Source organism: Bos indicus x Bos taurus, chromosome 17, assembly GCF_003369695.1.
Source record: "Bos indicus x Bos taurus breed Angus x Brahman F1 hybrid chromosome 17, Bos_hybrid_MaternalHap_v2.0, whole genome shotgun sequence".
In the NCBI taxonomy this organism is placed as follows: Eukaryota; Metazoa; Chordata; class Mammalia; order Artiodactyla; family Bovidae; genus Bos; species Bos indicus x Bos taurus.
Window position 1 is genome coordinate 62,056,811 of NC_040092.1, and position 13,621 is coordinate 62,070,431.

Below are 13,621 nucleotides of genomic sequence, written 5' to 3' on the forward strand. Positions count from 1 at the left end.
AAGTCAGGATCCGACCTGTGAAACACATGGCCCTGGGGGCAGGGCCCAAATAGAGAGGAACTATTCGTTAATTTTGCCAAGAGTATCTATCAAACGTGTGTTTGTGATTAGTAGTACATTAAACTGGGCTTGGAATTGTGCCAGGACTATTAAAAAAAAAAAAAAGAAGCACATGATTTTCTCCCCAGTAGGCTTTGCAGTCTTGTTGTGGAAATAAAACACAAACATGAGATAATTGAAAAACAGAATCACAAGGTGTGGTAAAAAGTAGCTTGTGCTATAGAAAGCCAAGGAGGATATGAGATAAAGTCATGAAGAAACTGTTCATGCATGAGGAGGATTGAACTGTTCCTGATGGGGGTCTAGCTAGAACACACATGAGTACCATGCATTTGAGGAGTAGGAAAAGGAGACAGACGTCATGAGAGCAACATCTAAGGTATGACTCATGGAAAGAAATGGGATTGGGTACATAAGATGTCGCATTTTGGAAAGCCTAAAGTCCTAGAAAAAATCTGAACCTGTCAGTAGGAGGCTATCTGTTTCTCCCAGGCAGCGAACAGGACGGATAAAGCTGTGAAGCTTCTGTTTGCTGACTCTGTGACACTGGGCAATTGCTTTCTCTCTCTGAACTTCTAGTTTTTTGAAAAATGTATAAAATAATATCTTCCCTTTAAGATATTTATTTATTTGACTGTGAGATCTAGTTTCCTGACCAGGGATCAAACCCAGGCCCCCTGTATTGTGAGTGTCTTAGCCACTGGGTCACCAGGGAGGTCCCACCTGCACTTTTCTGTACAAATACTAACTCAATTTTGAGTCTTAAATTTTTTAATGCAATGTATATAATAGTACATCAAAGGGATTATGTAATGCATGCACAGTGTCTGATAGAACCCAGCTGATACTAAGTAGTCAGATACTGTTGATATATATTAATTCAAAGAGTAAAACCAGGACTTTGGGTAACTTCAGATTCAACAAACAAGTATGTAAAGACGACCAGCCACACCAAAAGTCAATGTGAGCAGTTGATGGAGCCTGGATAACTGCCCTGTGTGATTGCCATACACGAGCACCAGTCTTCATGGGCAACTCTTTTTGACCAGAGTACTGATTTTTTTGAGTCTCAATTCATTATCTTAAACTGGACACAATAATATATGAATCAGTATTATTATTGAGAATCAAAGGAATTAACATGCATTCACATACTTCATAAAAATCTGTTATACAAATGGTAGCTATTATCCTTTATTAAAATTTAACAGGAAACTTATCTTGAAGAACTTTAGCATGACATCATCCAGGCATGAAAGTTCGGAGTACTCCAGATGTGAAACATATTAAGCTGTTATTACCTTTCATTCCTGCAATAGAGGTAACTAATTAGAATAGATTTGTGGAAAATGGTGTTTCTGAATGTCGATTTTTGCATTAGCACCACAATTGAGCCTATTCAAGCTATGAGTGACACCTGCTCTGAAAATAATTAAACAGGGATTGGGAGCAATAAGATGCTGCTGCTTCACATTTTCATAGCATTTTTTAAGTTCCCAAAGAGCATTTCCATGTCATTTTGGTATTTGATTCCTCCAAACACGCTGTGAGATAAGCTAGACAGACATGTACCCTTATTATACAGGTGTTTAAGAGACTAGCTCAACCAAATGGACATTAGAATCCAAAACTTGGTCCCCATGCAGTAGACATTCCCTTGCATCCCACTCAAAGGTCGAGCAGGTTCTGACTGCAGGAGAGCAAGCCTAGCTGGGAGGGCTTTGGGGTTGGAGGGTGGCAGGGGGGCTAGCTTAGAGTGAAAACCCTACCACCCCATCCAAGTCCAACATGGCTCTTGATCCTGCTTCTGGTATGTTTTTCTAGAAATTCTCTTCACTATACCTTTATCAGTTAGGGGTTGTGTTTGAATGCTGAGTGCAGAAAATCTTCCCAGGTGGCTCAGCGGTAAAGAATCTGCCTGCCAACGCAGGAGAAGTGGGTTCAGTCCCTGGGTCAGGAGGATCCTCTGGAGGAGGAAATGGCAACACTCTCCAGTATTCTTGCCTGGAGAGTCCTATGGACAGAGGAGCCTGGCAGGCTACAGTTTATGGGGTGGCAAAGAGTCAGACACAACTGAGTGACTGAGCACAAATGTGAACAGAAAACCCAAAATAACAGGGAGTAGGCCAAGTAGGGGCTTATCTGTCTCCCGTAGCTTATCTGTCTCCCGTAGCTTATCTGTCATCAGCTCAGTGGTCATGGGACTCAAGAAGCCAGGGTTCTGCTGCTGTGCTCACCTTTCCTTTATTATTGGAAGATGGCAGCTACAGCTCTGCCCTTAGACCTCCTTTCCAGGCAGCCAGAAGGGGAAGGATACAGATCACATTAGCGTGTGTGCACCGGAGGAGTAGCCTCCATGTTTAAGTAGCTTTTCCAGAAACCCCACATGTCTATGGCATTACCACTCTGAACACGCCTGATCTCGTCAGAAACCCCACACAATGGGTTCTACCTAGCGTAATCAATAAGATCTGTGTGCATGAGGAAGCCAGGCTCCTCTGCTGCCGTGACAAAATCAAGGATCTGACTGATAGTAAGGAAAACTCAGAAGGATGGATATTGATTAACCAAATAGCTGACTGTCATGTGGCAAAGTATTAATATTGTCTTTTAAAAAATTATCCTCTTGCAGACTTCCCTGGAGGTCGAGTGGTTAAGACGCCACACTTCCGTGGCACGGGGCTCGGGTTCAATCCCTGCTGAGGGAACTAAGATCCCACATGCCATGTGGCATAGCCTAAACAAATAAATAAGTTTACCCACTTTGAGGATGTGCTCCAAAGAGATAGCCTCTCCCCCAATACGCTCCTCTCTACACTTTCTGTGTACACAAAATGGCCCTTTAAAATGATCCCCCATTCCTGTGGATTAATAAATAAAGGAATCCTTTATTGTTCTCAATACAGTCAGTTTATACATTCTCTGAAGCCATAGCCAGCTAGCTAGCTAACTCAAAGATTAAAGAAATCCCAGTTCTTGGGGCTAAAGCCACAGTTTGTGACAACTGCCCTGAGATCTTTTTAAATAGCTCTATCAATCACGTGGGTTTATTGCAGGCTCCCCCTACTTAATGCTGTATGCCCTGGATTGAACCAGCCTTACCCTTCCAAATCCTGTTTTCAATCACTTTTATTTTGACATTAAGTGATCCCGGTTACAGACAAGTTGTATTTTATGTTCCCAGTTGGGCTTCCTAATGCCATTCCCTGTAATACTCAAATACAGGGCACCCAAATGACTAGCTGCAGATAGTTCGTAACATGGTTTTACTGATCCTGTGCAGACCCCAAAGCATGTAAACCTGCCACTGGAGTCAGGCCAGAATCAGCATGTCCCCGTTTTTCCAACTGTCTGTGCTGATAATTCTTTACCCTCAGGTGGCGCTAAGTGGTCAAGAACCCACCTGCAGATGTAGGCGACAAGAGATGTAGGTTTGATCCCTGGGTCAAGAAGACCCCCTGGAGAAGGAAATGGCAACCCACTCCAGTATCCTTGCCTGGAGAATTCCATGGACAGAGGAGCCTGGCGGGCTATGGTGCATAAGGTTGCAGAGTCGGCCAGAACTAAACTGACTTAGCACGCTCGCACTCTAAAATACAATAAAAAAAAATACATTATTTGCAAACAATGTATCTTTGAAAACTACCTGTCATTAAAAGAATTTTAAAAGCCAAAAAAATCCGAATGCCAGCTTTCTCCAAGATCAAGAAATGGAGAAAACACGTTGTTATTCCTTTTCCTTTTCTGTTTCGTACTCCTATTTTGTTTTCCAAACATCTTTGTAGACTTGTTCATTGTTTGGAAAATCCCATGGATGGAGGAGCCTGGTAGGCTGCAGTCCATGGGGTCGCTAAGAGTCGGGCACGACTGAGCGACTTCACTTTCACTTTTCACTTTCATGCATTGGAGAAGGAAATGGCAACCCCCTCCAGTGTTCTTGCCTGGAGGATCCCAGGGACAGTGGGGCCTGGTGGGCTGCCGTCTATGGGGTCGCACAGAGTCGGACATGACTGAAATGACTTAGCAGCAGCAGCATGCCACACAGCTTACAGCATCTTAGTTCCCCAACCAGGGGAACTGGTTTCAGGCTAGATTGAACCCAGACCCTCAGCAATGAGAGCCAAGAATCCTAACCACTGGACCACCAGGGAATTTCCTAGATTTGTCCCATTTTGTTATTATGGTAGGGTCAGTCACCTTGACTAGCATGCTATCATTAATGCAGGTGAATTACCTGTTATGGAGACTTTTAACTAACCCTCCCCTCCTATGTTTGACAGACATACAAATACACAGACATACAGACCCAGTCACAGTGTTGGTTCAACCTCAGCCCGTCCTCCCCTCTGCCCACCATCGAACCTTTGACCTGGCCCTAATAACCAGCCTGAGGCTACCATGCTTCCTGGCAGCTGCCCCAAAAGAATCACTAACAACTCCTTGCTTAAGACAGTTGGACTCCAAACCTTATCTATTTTTTTATTTGGCCGCACTATGCTGCATGTGGGATCTTAGTTCCCCGACCAGGGATCGAATTTATGCTTCCTGGAGCAGAAGCTCAGAGTCCTAACCACTGGACCAAGGGAGTTTCCTGGACTCCAAATCTTGATGAGGTAGAGGGTGGTGAGGTGGGCTGCTCTGGCTCTTCTTTGAGTACTCTGTCCCAATCTACTACTTGTTTTTAATTGGAGTATAATTGCTTTACTATGTCATGTGGAAACTAACACAACATTATACTACTTCCTTTTGTGTATCTCCCTTCTCTAGTAGAAAAACACTAAACTTACTGTATTTTTTCCTCTCACTTTTCTTTAGCGTCGAGAAGTGGCAAAAACAGTTTTCTGCTTGGTTGTAATTTTTGCTCTGTGCTGGTTCCCTCTTCATTTAAGCCGCATTTTGAAGAAAACCGTGTATGATGAAATGGACACAAACCGATGTGAATTACTTAGGTATGATCCTTTGTGCTCAGACGGAAATTGAAGTTTCTCTGATCTCACATTTCTAAGACTTTTACAAAACCACCTGTTCTATACTCACGTGAGCTCTGGAAATTAAATCTTCTAAGTTGATTGTTTTTCTTTAGCTGTCACAGCCCATAACCAACCTTAAAATTTTGTGCAAGCCCTATCAATAATTTTGCTGCTCCCCTCCCGGGTTAAGCAAGTGGTGGGTATATCTGCACATGTCCTGCAGAACTGAAACTGCCATTTAAACAAGGGCTTTGAAAATAATTTTGACTGCTACCTCTGAGAAATGTCTCCTGGGCAAGAAAAATGCTTATTCTAGAGATAAATGCTAATTAGGTTTTAAAACATGATGTTCTAATTTATCTTTTCTATTTCCTTTTGCTCAAGTTTCTTGCTGCTCATGGATTACATCGGTATTAACTTGGCAACCATGAATTCATGTATCAACCCAATAGCTCTATATTTTGTGAGCAAGAAATTTAAAAATTGTTTCCAGGTAAGTATTTCTTTTAGCAAGAAGATCTTTTTCATAATAATTATTGGCATTAATGATTGATTATATGTGATGGTTGTTGCTGTTGTTGTAGTCACTCCAGTTGAGTTCAGTTCATTCACTCAGCTGTGTCCAACTCTTTGCGACCCCATGAACTGCAGCACGCCAGGCCTTCCTGTCCATCACCAACTCCCGGAGTTTACTCAAACTCATGTCCATCGAGTCAGTGATGCCATTCAGCCATCTCATCCTCTGTCATCCCCTTCTCCTCCTGCCCCCAATCCCTCCCAGCATCAGGGTCTTTTCCAATGAGTCAACTCTTCGCATGAGGTGGCCAAAGTACTGGAGTTTCAGCTTTAGCATCAGTCCTTCCAATGAATGCCCAGGACTGATCTCCTTCAGAATGGACTGGTTGGATCTCCTTGCAGTCTAAGGGACTCTCAAGAGTCTTCTCCAACACCACAGTTCAAAAGCATCAATTCTTTGGTGCTCAGCTTTCTTCACAGTCCAACTCTCACATCCATACATGACCACTGGAAAAACCATAGCCTTGACTAGACAGACCTTTGTTGGCAAAGTAATGTCTCTGTGTAGTCACTTGGTCGTGTCCAATTCTTTTGTGACCCCATGAACTGTAGCCTACCAGGCTCCTCTGTCCATGGGATTTTTCCAGGCAAGAATGCTGGAATGGGTTAGCGTTTCCTACTCCAGGGGATCTTCCTGACCTAGGGATCAAAATTGCATCTCCTAAATTGGAAGGTGGATTCTTTTTTTTTTTAATCGGATGGTCATTGCTTTACAATATTGTGTTGGTTTCTGCCATACATCTGCCACAAGTATCCATATGTCCCTGCCCTCCTGAACCGCCTGCCACCTCCCTCCCCATCCCATCTCTCTAGATTGCCACAGAGCACTGGGCTGAGCCCCCTGTGTCACACAGCAAATTCCTACCTGGCAGGCAGATTCTTTAGTGCTGAGCCGCCCATATGCAATAGTATATAATAGCAAATTCAATTGTTTTCATTTAATTAGAATTCTGTTTTTCTCTTCTGTCTTTTCTCTATTTTTATTTCTAATAGAGTATAAATGCTTTATTAGTTTCTACTGTCCAGCAACGTGAATCAGTGATACATATACATTTTATATATGTATATATCTTTTATATATATATCATATATATATCCCCTTTATATATATATATCCTTCCCATTTATATATATATCCCCTTTTATATATATATCCCCCTTTTATATACATATATCCCCTTTTATATATATATATATATATATATATCCTTCCCATTTAGGCCACCACAGAGCGCTGAGGAGAGTTCCTGTAGATTCTCATTAGTTCTCTATTTTATACATGGTATCGGTGGTGCGTATATGCCAATCCCAATCTTCCAGTTCATCCTACCACCTCCCTGTCCCCGTTGGCATCCTTAACGTTGTTCTCTACATCTGTGTCTCTATTTCTGCTTTGTAAGCAAGTATTTTTTAAGAACAGCCAACTGTGTGTATTAGATATCCCAACAGGCATGGCTCATTCCAGTTGTAAATAGCACTTTCATCAGCTGAACTTTTCAGAAGAGAAATGAAAATCACAATAGTACTTTCATCGGCTGAACTTTTCAAAAGAGAAGTGAAAATTACATTTTGTTACCCAGAAAGAGCGTCAAATTGTCAGCATAACAGAAAAGCAATATATATTCAAACAACATACTCAAAAGTTAAAATAAAAAGAATTAATTTAGTAGCATGCCAATTTAGTATCATGCTTTGAAAAGAAATATTCCAAGTTGAGCTCCAAGGCCAACAGAATAGATTAAACTTATTCATGCTTTACATAGCCTTAGACTTTTAACCATAGTCTCAACAAAACATAAACTCATTGTTAAGAAAGCTCTTGCTAAATGCTACTTAATAGTATACTTCATAATAGTCTTTTCAAGAAAAGTAAATGTTTATGGCTCTGGAAATCTGAACTAATGTAATTTAATTCAAAATCAGTTTCCTTCCGTTCTTCAGACCTCCTTGTAGCTAAGCCAACACGTGTTCTCCAGAAGTTCCAAGCACTTCTCACTGAGGTATTATTTTTCCAGTTCCTAGAGTGATTTTAGCATAGAATTAGTCCTAAGTGGAATCCGCTGATTTTGGCCAGGATGTTTAACTTCATTTTATGGTGCATATTAGGAAGAGTAGCATAGAGTTCAAGGGTGCAAGATCTGGACCTGAACAGTCTTGATTTACATCCCAGCTCTGCACTAGCTATCTAAAACCAGATCCAAGTGGGGCCACTCCTGCTTCTTCAGTTTGTCCATCAGTAAATCAGATGCTGTATCTGTATCTGTATCAGATACTATATCTATCTCATAAGGTGGAATAAGTGGGTTCGGTGCTTGAGACAACAGAAAGTGCTCGGTATGAGTTAATCAGTATTAGGGAAAGAAGAGAGGAAAAACACAAGTGAATACCTTCATGACTCCTGCAGTCTAAAAGGAGACAGACAGATATTAACCAGAGAATCACGGGCATCAATAAAACTTGGTATGGAAGTTCTTACTGCCACACTTTGGCAGTCTTTGGGGTCATGTTTACAAGTCATGAAATGCCCTAAGAAAGATTCTGCCGTAAGAAATATTGACTAAAATACAGGTCATAACAAATACATTTATGTAATCTGGAGTAAAATCAGTTGCTAATTAGTTTACATATTTTACATATAAATTAAAATTATATGTGACATGTAAATTTATATTACATATAAAATTAGTTTACATACCCCCAGAGGGTAAGGGGGGGGGGAAAATCCAGGTATGAACTCTCAGAAATTAAACACAATTTTGACTGATATTCATAAAAAGGCAGCATACCCAGGGGAAAGAGTCCAACAGAGAGAGTCCTGGGTTCTGAGTTCAGGTCTGCCTCTTCTCTAAGCCTCCCTGTTCTCATCCAGGAGGAAAATAGCACCTTCCCCCTAGGGCTGTTTAAGAGCCTCAGGTGAGGTGCCCAGTGAAGAGAGGCGCACAGGCAGCGCAGTGGAGGCAGGCCAGGCGCTTCCCAGTCCCTCCCACCCACGCCCACCAAGTCATAGAGAAGTTCCCCCCACCAACACTGCCTTCCTTTCCTCTTTGACTTGGTGAATCAACTAAAACAAGAAACACAGGATCTGTCATTTTGCACTAGAATAAACCATTTAACTTGGAGAAGACTCTTGAGAGTCCCTTGGACTGCAAGGAGATCCAACCAGTCCATTCTAAAGGAGATCAGTCCTGGGTGTTCATTGGAAGGACTGATGCTAAAGCTGAAACTCCAGTATTTTGGCCACCTCATGCGAAGAGTTGACTCATTGGAAAAGACCCTGATGCTGGGAGGGATTGGGGGCAGGAGGAGAAGGGGATGACAGAGGATGAGATGGCTAGATGGCATCACTGACTCAATGGACGTGAGTCTGGGTGAACTCTGGGAGTTGGTGATGGACAGGGAGGCCTGGCGTGCTGCGATTCATGGGGTCGCAAAGAGTCGGACATGACTGAGCGACTGAACTGAACTGAAACCATTTAACTTCTCCCTAGAGATTAAAACTCCCTACTCCAGATTACTGGCAAGGCCCACACTGTCCTCAAACACCTCTGGACATTCACCCCTTGTTGGTGAGCCTCTGTTTCTGCTGGGAACAGGCTGGTGGCCCCCTCTTAATATGAGTCTGTTCCTCCTCCCAGTCTTGCCTCTGCTGCTGCTGTTACCAGTCCAAGAGCCTGATGACTTCGGTGCCCATGAATGGCACCAGCATCCAGTGGAAGAACCATGAACAAAACAACCATAACACAGAGAGGAGCAGCCACAAGGACAGTATCAACTAAACTGAAGGAACAGTTATCAGTGTGCTTCAAGCCCGACTGGAGGAAAAAATCAACACAGCACTGTGTCCCCAGGAATCTATTCCATCCTTCTCTCACGACTCAGCCTCACCCCCTGGAAAAATGCTTTCCAAAACGTTGAAGGGTTGACTGGTTTATACCCACAAATTCAACGAATCTTACGTCTTTGATTTATCTGATTTACCTATTCTGCATGTTATATTCAGCCCTAAAAAATGGTGGGAGTTGGCAGGGGGAAAGGAGATTGTTCAGTTAAACCAGAAGGATATTTACCACCTTTCCATGAAAATAGATTTTTTCGAGTACATGGCAAACTTTCATGGTGGTTCTGTAGAATGTTCAATAAGACCAGTCACCGTGAAAAAGTTATAGAGACTGTAACAAGATTTTTTTTTTTTTTAAGTAATTTTGGTTTTTTGGCCAAACACAGTATGGGCTGAAGTCTCCTTTATTTGAAATATAATTCAGTGCCAGTATTTTTTAACTGCATAGTAGCCTACAGATGATTTGAGCTCATTTACACATATTTTTGCCCCCCAAAACAAATAAAAAGGAATTCAGGTGAGAAGTTAGGTTAGTGTTTCTCATGTCACTGGCTTATTTTTTAAAACATAAATTCTCAAGCTTCAGGAGCTTACAGGACTTTAAAGCACAGACTGATATCCATATATGGCAGTTTAATAGCTGCTATGCAAACTTTTTAAGAACCTATATTTTCTTTTTTAATGGGGTTTCATATTAGGAGATCTTGTGCCTATTCTGTTAAATTGAAAAATAATGCTTGACTCAAACAGTTCTGTTTTTCACAAGCCTAGTTTTTTAATGGAAGCATTTTATGTAAAATCAAAATACCATTTACGAAAATTTAAATGTTTGTATCGTTTAACTATGTCCAAGACTTTTGGTGAAATGCATAGAAGTCCAGAACAAACCAAGAAAGAAAGGATTGCGTATTTTCAGAGGATTTGGAAATTCTCATTGAGGTTTATTTTTGGTAATAGTAACGTGTATATGTGTGTGTGCAGATATACACGTATGTATCGTGTACATATATACATGCATATACATATATACATGTATGTATATATTCCTTTGCTTCCTTTTAAAATGTTAACTGGCAGTGAGACTTTTTTGGTCATTCCTTTTCCACGGAGGAATATGGAAAACATAATTTCAAAGTGGCCAGCTGAGTTTATTGTGTCAATGAAATATAATTACTCCCAGATGCCGCCATGAACTTAAGGTTCTTCATGTCCCTGGGTTTTCAGTATGAACCTAAATGCCTTCCCTACCCACACTCCTCACATGGTCACCATTTCAAAAGGCCCGCAGTGACTTCTGCTGGGCGTTTTCCACGATGTTTACAAACTGTGATTGCAGCAGCAAATCTTTTACTGTGTGTATATAAATATATGTATATATAAACAACTGTAAATTTCTTTTAGCCAATTTTTCTATGATCGTCTCTGTGGAATGTATTCGTGTGTGTGGTATATGCATGTGGTCAGATGGTATGTATGGATTTCATGTAACCTAATATTAACGCCTCGCAGTTGTGCCAAAGCAAACACTCCAGATGGAATCTAGGTGGTTGTCCCTCACAACAACCAACCTGTCAGTTTTAATCTATCCATGTTCATAAATCTTGTGACCATGTTACCATTACAAATGGAATGTGAGAGGCCTCATGAAAAAGGATGAGCCAATGGATTTTTGACAATGGATTTGGTGTTTTGGTTGGTTGGTTAGTTGAAAAAAGCAGTATTGGGGGTTGTATTTTTGCTCCTGTGCTGGAGCAAAATTCATTAAAGTCTGAAGTATTATATTGTCCCAGTCCTCAACATGGTGATGAGACTGACAAGTGGGCAAATGCTTCTATCAGATTTCACCAGAAAAATGTCTGATGATACATTAGCTCAGCTGCTTCCTTGGGCTGTATTTCAGAACAGTCGTGTATAAAATGATATCAGGTGCCAGCCGTCCAATTGCAGGCCTCCTTTGTGTGTTAGCAGTCAAATTCCATTAGTCCCCTGGTGCGTCACAGGCAGTGATATAGCCCATGATATAAGCCATAGGTTCACACCACTGTGTTTAGACAGTGGTCCTTTTCTTTAAGATGCTTTGTCTCTTGCATATCCAAAATGCATTTTACAAGTTCAGGAAGTCATAGATTTCTGAACAACCACACGGGCTTCCATGTGCATTTTGTTTATGGACCAGTAAGTGACTGTGGTTGATAAGTAGGAATATTTCCAGTTTCTACGTATATCACTTCTTTCCAAGTAAATCTGTAGAAATGAGCCAGAAGCCACGGCCCTGCACTGGCAGTGGCCCATAAGTACAAAATAAAAGTTTACAGAAGCCTTGTGAGTGTCTCTTCATTTGTATTAATACACAGTTCTATCTAGGAAATGTTTGCTACACAGTGGTTGCAAACCTCTCCCAAGTTAATAGCCAGGTGAGTGGTTTTCAAACAGATAAGTCCTAATTGTACTGTATTCTCAACCAACTTTGTTGTATTGAACACTTAACGCTCCTATTCAATCCTTCATTCACCTTGCCTGTAAATTTTACTGAGCATCTACTATGCACCAGGAGTTCTTCTAGCGACCAGGGGTATAGCAGGAAACAAAACAGGCCAAGTGCCTGTTCTCATGGAGCTTGCATCCTAGAAGAAGCTAGAAAATAAAAAACTATCATCAATAAACAATATGTCAAGTGGATACCTGGACTCATGTATCCAGGTATCCAAATAACCGGTTATTTGCCATTTTCAACTAGGGAGGGGCTTCCCAGGTGGCACTAGAGGTAAAGAACCCATCTGCCAATGCAAGAGATGCAGGAGATGCAGGTTTGATACCCAGCTCAGGACGATCCCCTGGAGGAGGGCATGGCAACCCACTCTAGTATTCTTGCCTGGAGAATCCCATGGGCGGGGGAATGTGGCAGGCTACAGTCCATAGGGTAGCAAAGAGTTGGACACGACTGAAGCGACTTAGCACACATGCACACATGGCTAATTCATAGATATACTACATCTAAAACTAAGCTCCTGATAGCTTTCTAACCTGTACTGCCATATTAGTCCTCTGCTCATGTATTACTCAGAATTCTCCAGAGAAATAGAACCAATAGGATAGATAAATGATAGATAGATAAAGAAAAGATTCTGTGGCCTCTAAGATAATGTATGCTGTGCTGTGCTGCCTACAAGCTGAAGAAACAGGAAATTCAAAAGCATAATTCAGTCCAAATCCTAAGGCCTGAAACACAGGAGCTGATGGTAGAACTGCCAGTCTGAGGCCAAAACCCTGAGAACCATGGATGGCTTGCATAAGTCCCAGCGTCCAGAAGCCAGAGATCCAGGAGCACCAGTGTCATGAGCAGAAGATGGATGTCCCACCCCAAGGAGAGACAGAGGGAATTCATTCTGCATCCTCCTTTTCATTTTTTCCAGGTGCTCTCCTGATTGCTGATGCCTGTTCCTACTGGTGAGAACAGATCTGCTCTAGTCTCCTGATTCAAGCGCTGATCTCTTTCAGAAACGCCCTCATAGATACACCCAGAGATCATATCTTCCTAGCTATCTGGTTGTCCCTTAGCCCAGCCACACAACACCGAAGATGCACCATCACAGCTCAAAGAGCCCCATCCCTTGAGTTGTCACGACAGAGTCATGTCCCGTTTCTTTCTCTCAGCGCTTATACCCAACCCCATCCTCAGATTGTCTCCAGAATCTGATTCTCTCTCCACCTCTCTTTTCTGAGCCACCACTATCTCCTGATCTCTTGCCAGGATAACTGCAGTTGGATCCCAAATGCCTACTTTTTTCCAGCCTTGGAAACATCATACTCTAACGGGAGCCTATCTCTCAACCCCCGTAGTGGTCTAAAGATGCTGACGTTTTCAAGGTAGGCGAACCAGCAATGGGGAGTTTTCTAATAACAGCTAAAGTAAGAAAAAGCCCACTAGCACAAGCCTGGAACGTTATGAATCAAGAAGGTGCTAGCCACAGCTGGTATGGGTGTTCTGAAGAAGGTTAGTCTAGAGTGTAACAAAGATGAAAAAGAGCATTTTAAGTCCTGGCTCTGCTTTTCCCTGATGCTTTCCCATAGCTTGAGCAAGCAAACTAATATATTTACCTTTGTCCCTCACTGCTTACATTTAGTTTTCTCTTGCTTACAAGGCACATATTCTAAGAATATCTCAGCTGATTTATAT

The 13,621-nt window shown here is 41.9% G+C and overlaps 1 protein-coding gene across 1 annotated transcript in view; it reads left to right on the plus strand.

Moving 5' to 3' along the window:
- The window catches only part of EDNRA (endothelin receptor type A), a 75,370-nt gene extending 63,604 nt beyond the window's left edge, over positions 1-11,766 (plus strand). The window contains exons 6-8 of the mRNA XM_027513397.1: positions 4,876-5,009; positions 5,415-5,523; positions 9,242-11,766. Of these exons, the coding sequence (XP_027369198.1) occupies positions 4,876-5,009; positions 5,415-5,523; positions 9,242-9,382 (384 nt within the window). The 3' untranslated portion in view covers positions 9,383-11,766. The remainder of the gene's footprint in view (positions 1-4,875; positions 5,010-5,414; positions 5,524-9,241) is intronic.
- Positions 11,767-13,621: the final 1,855 nt, after the last annotated feature.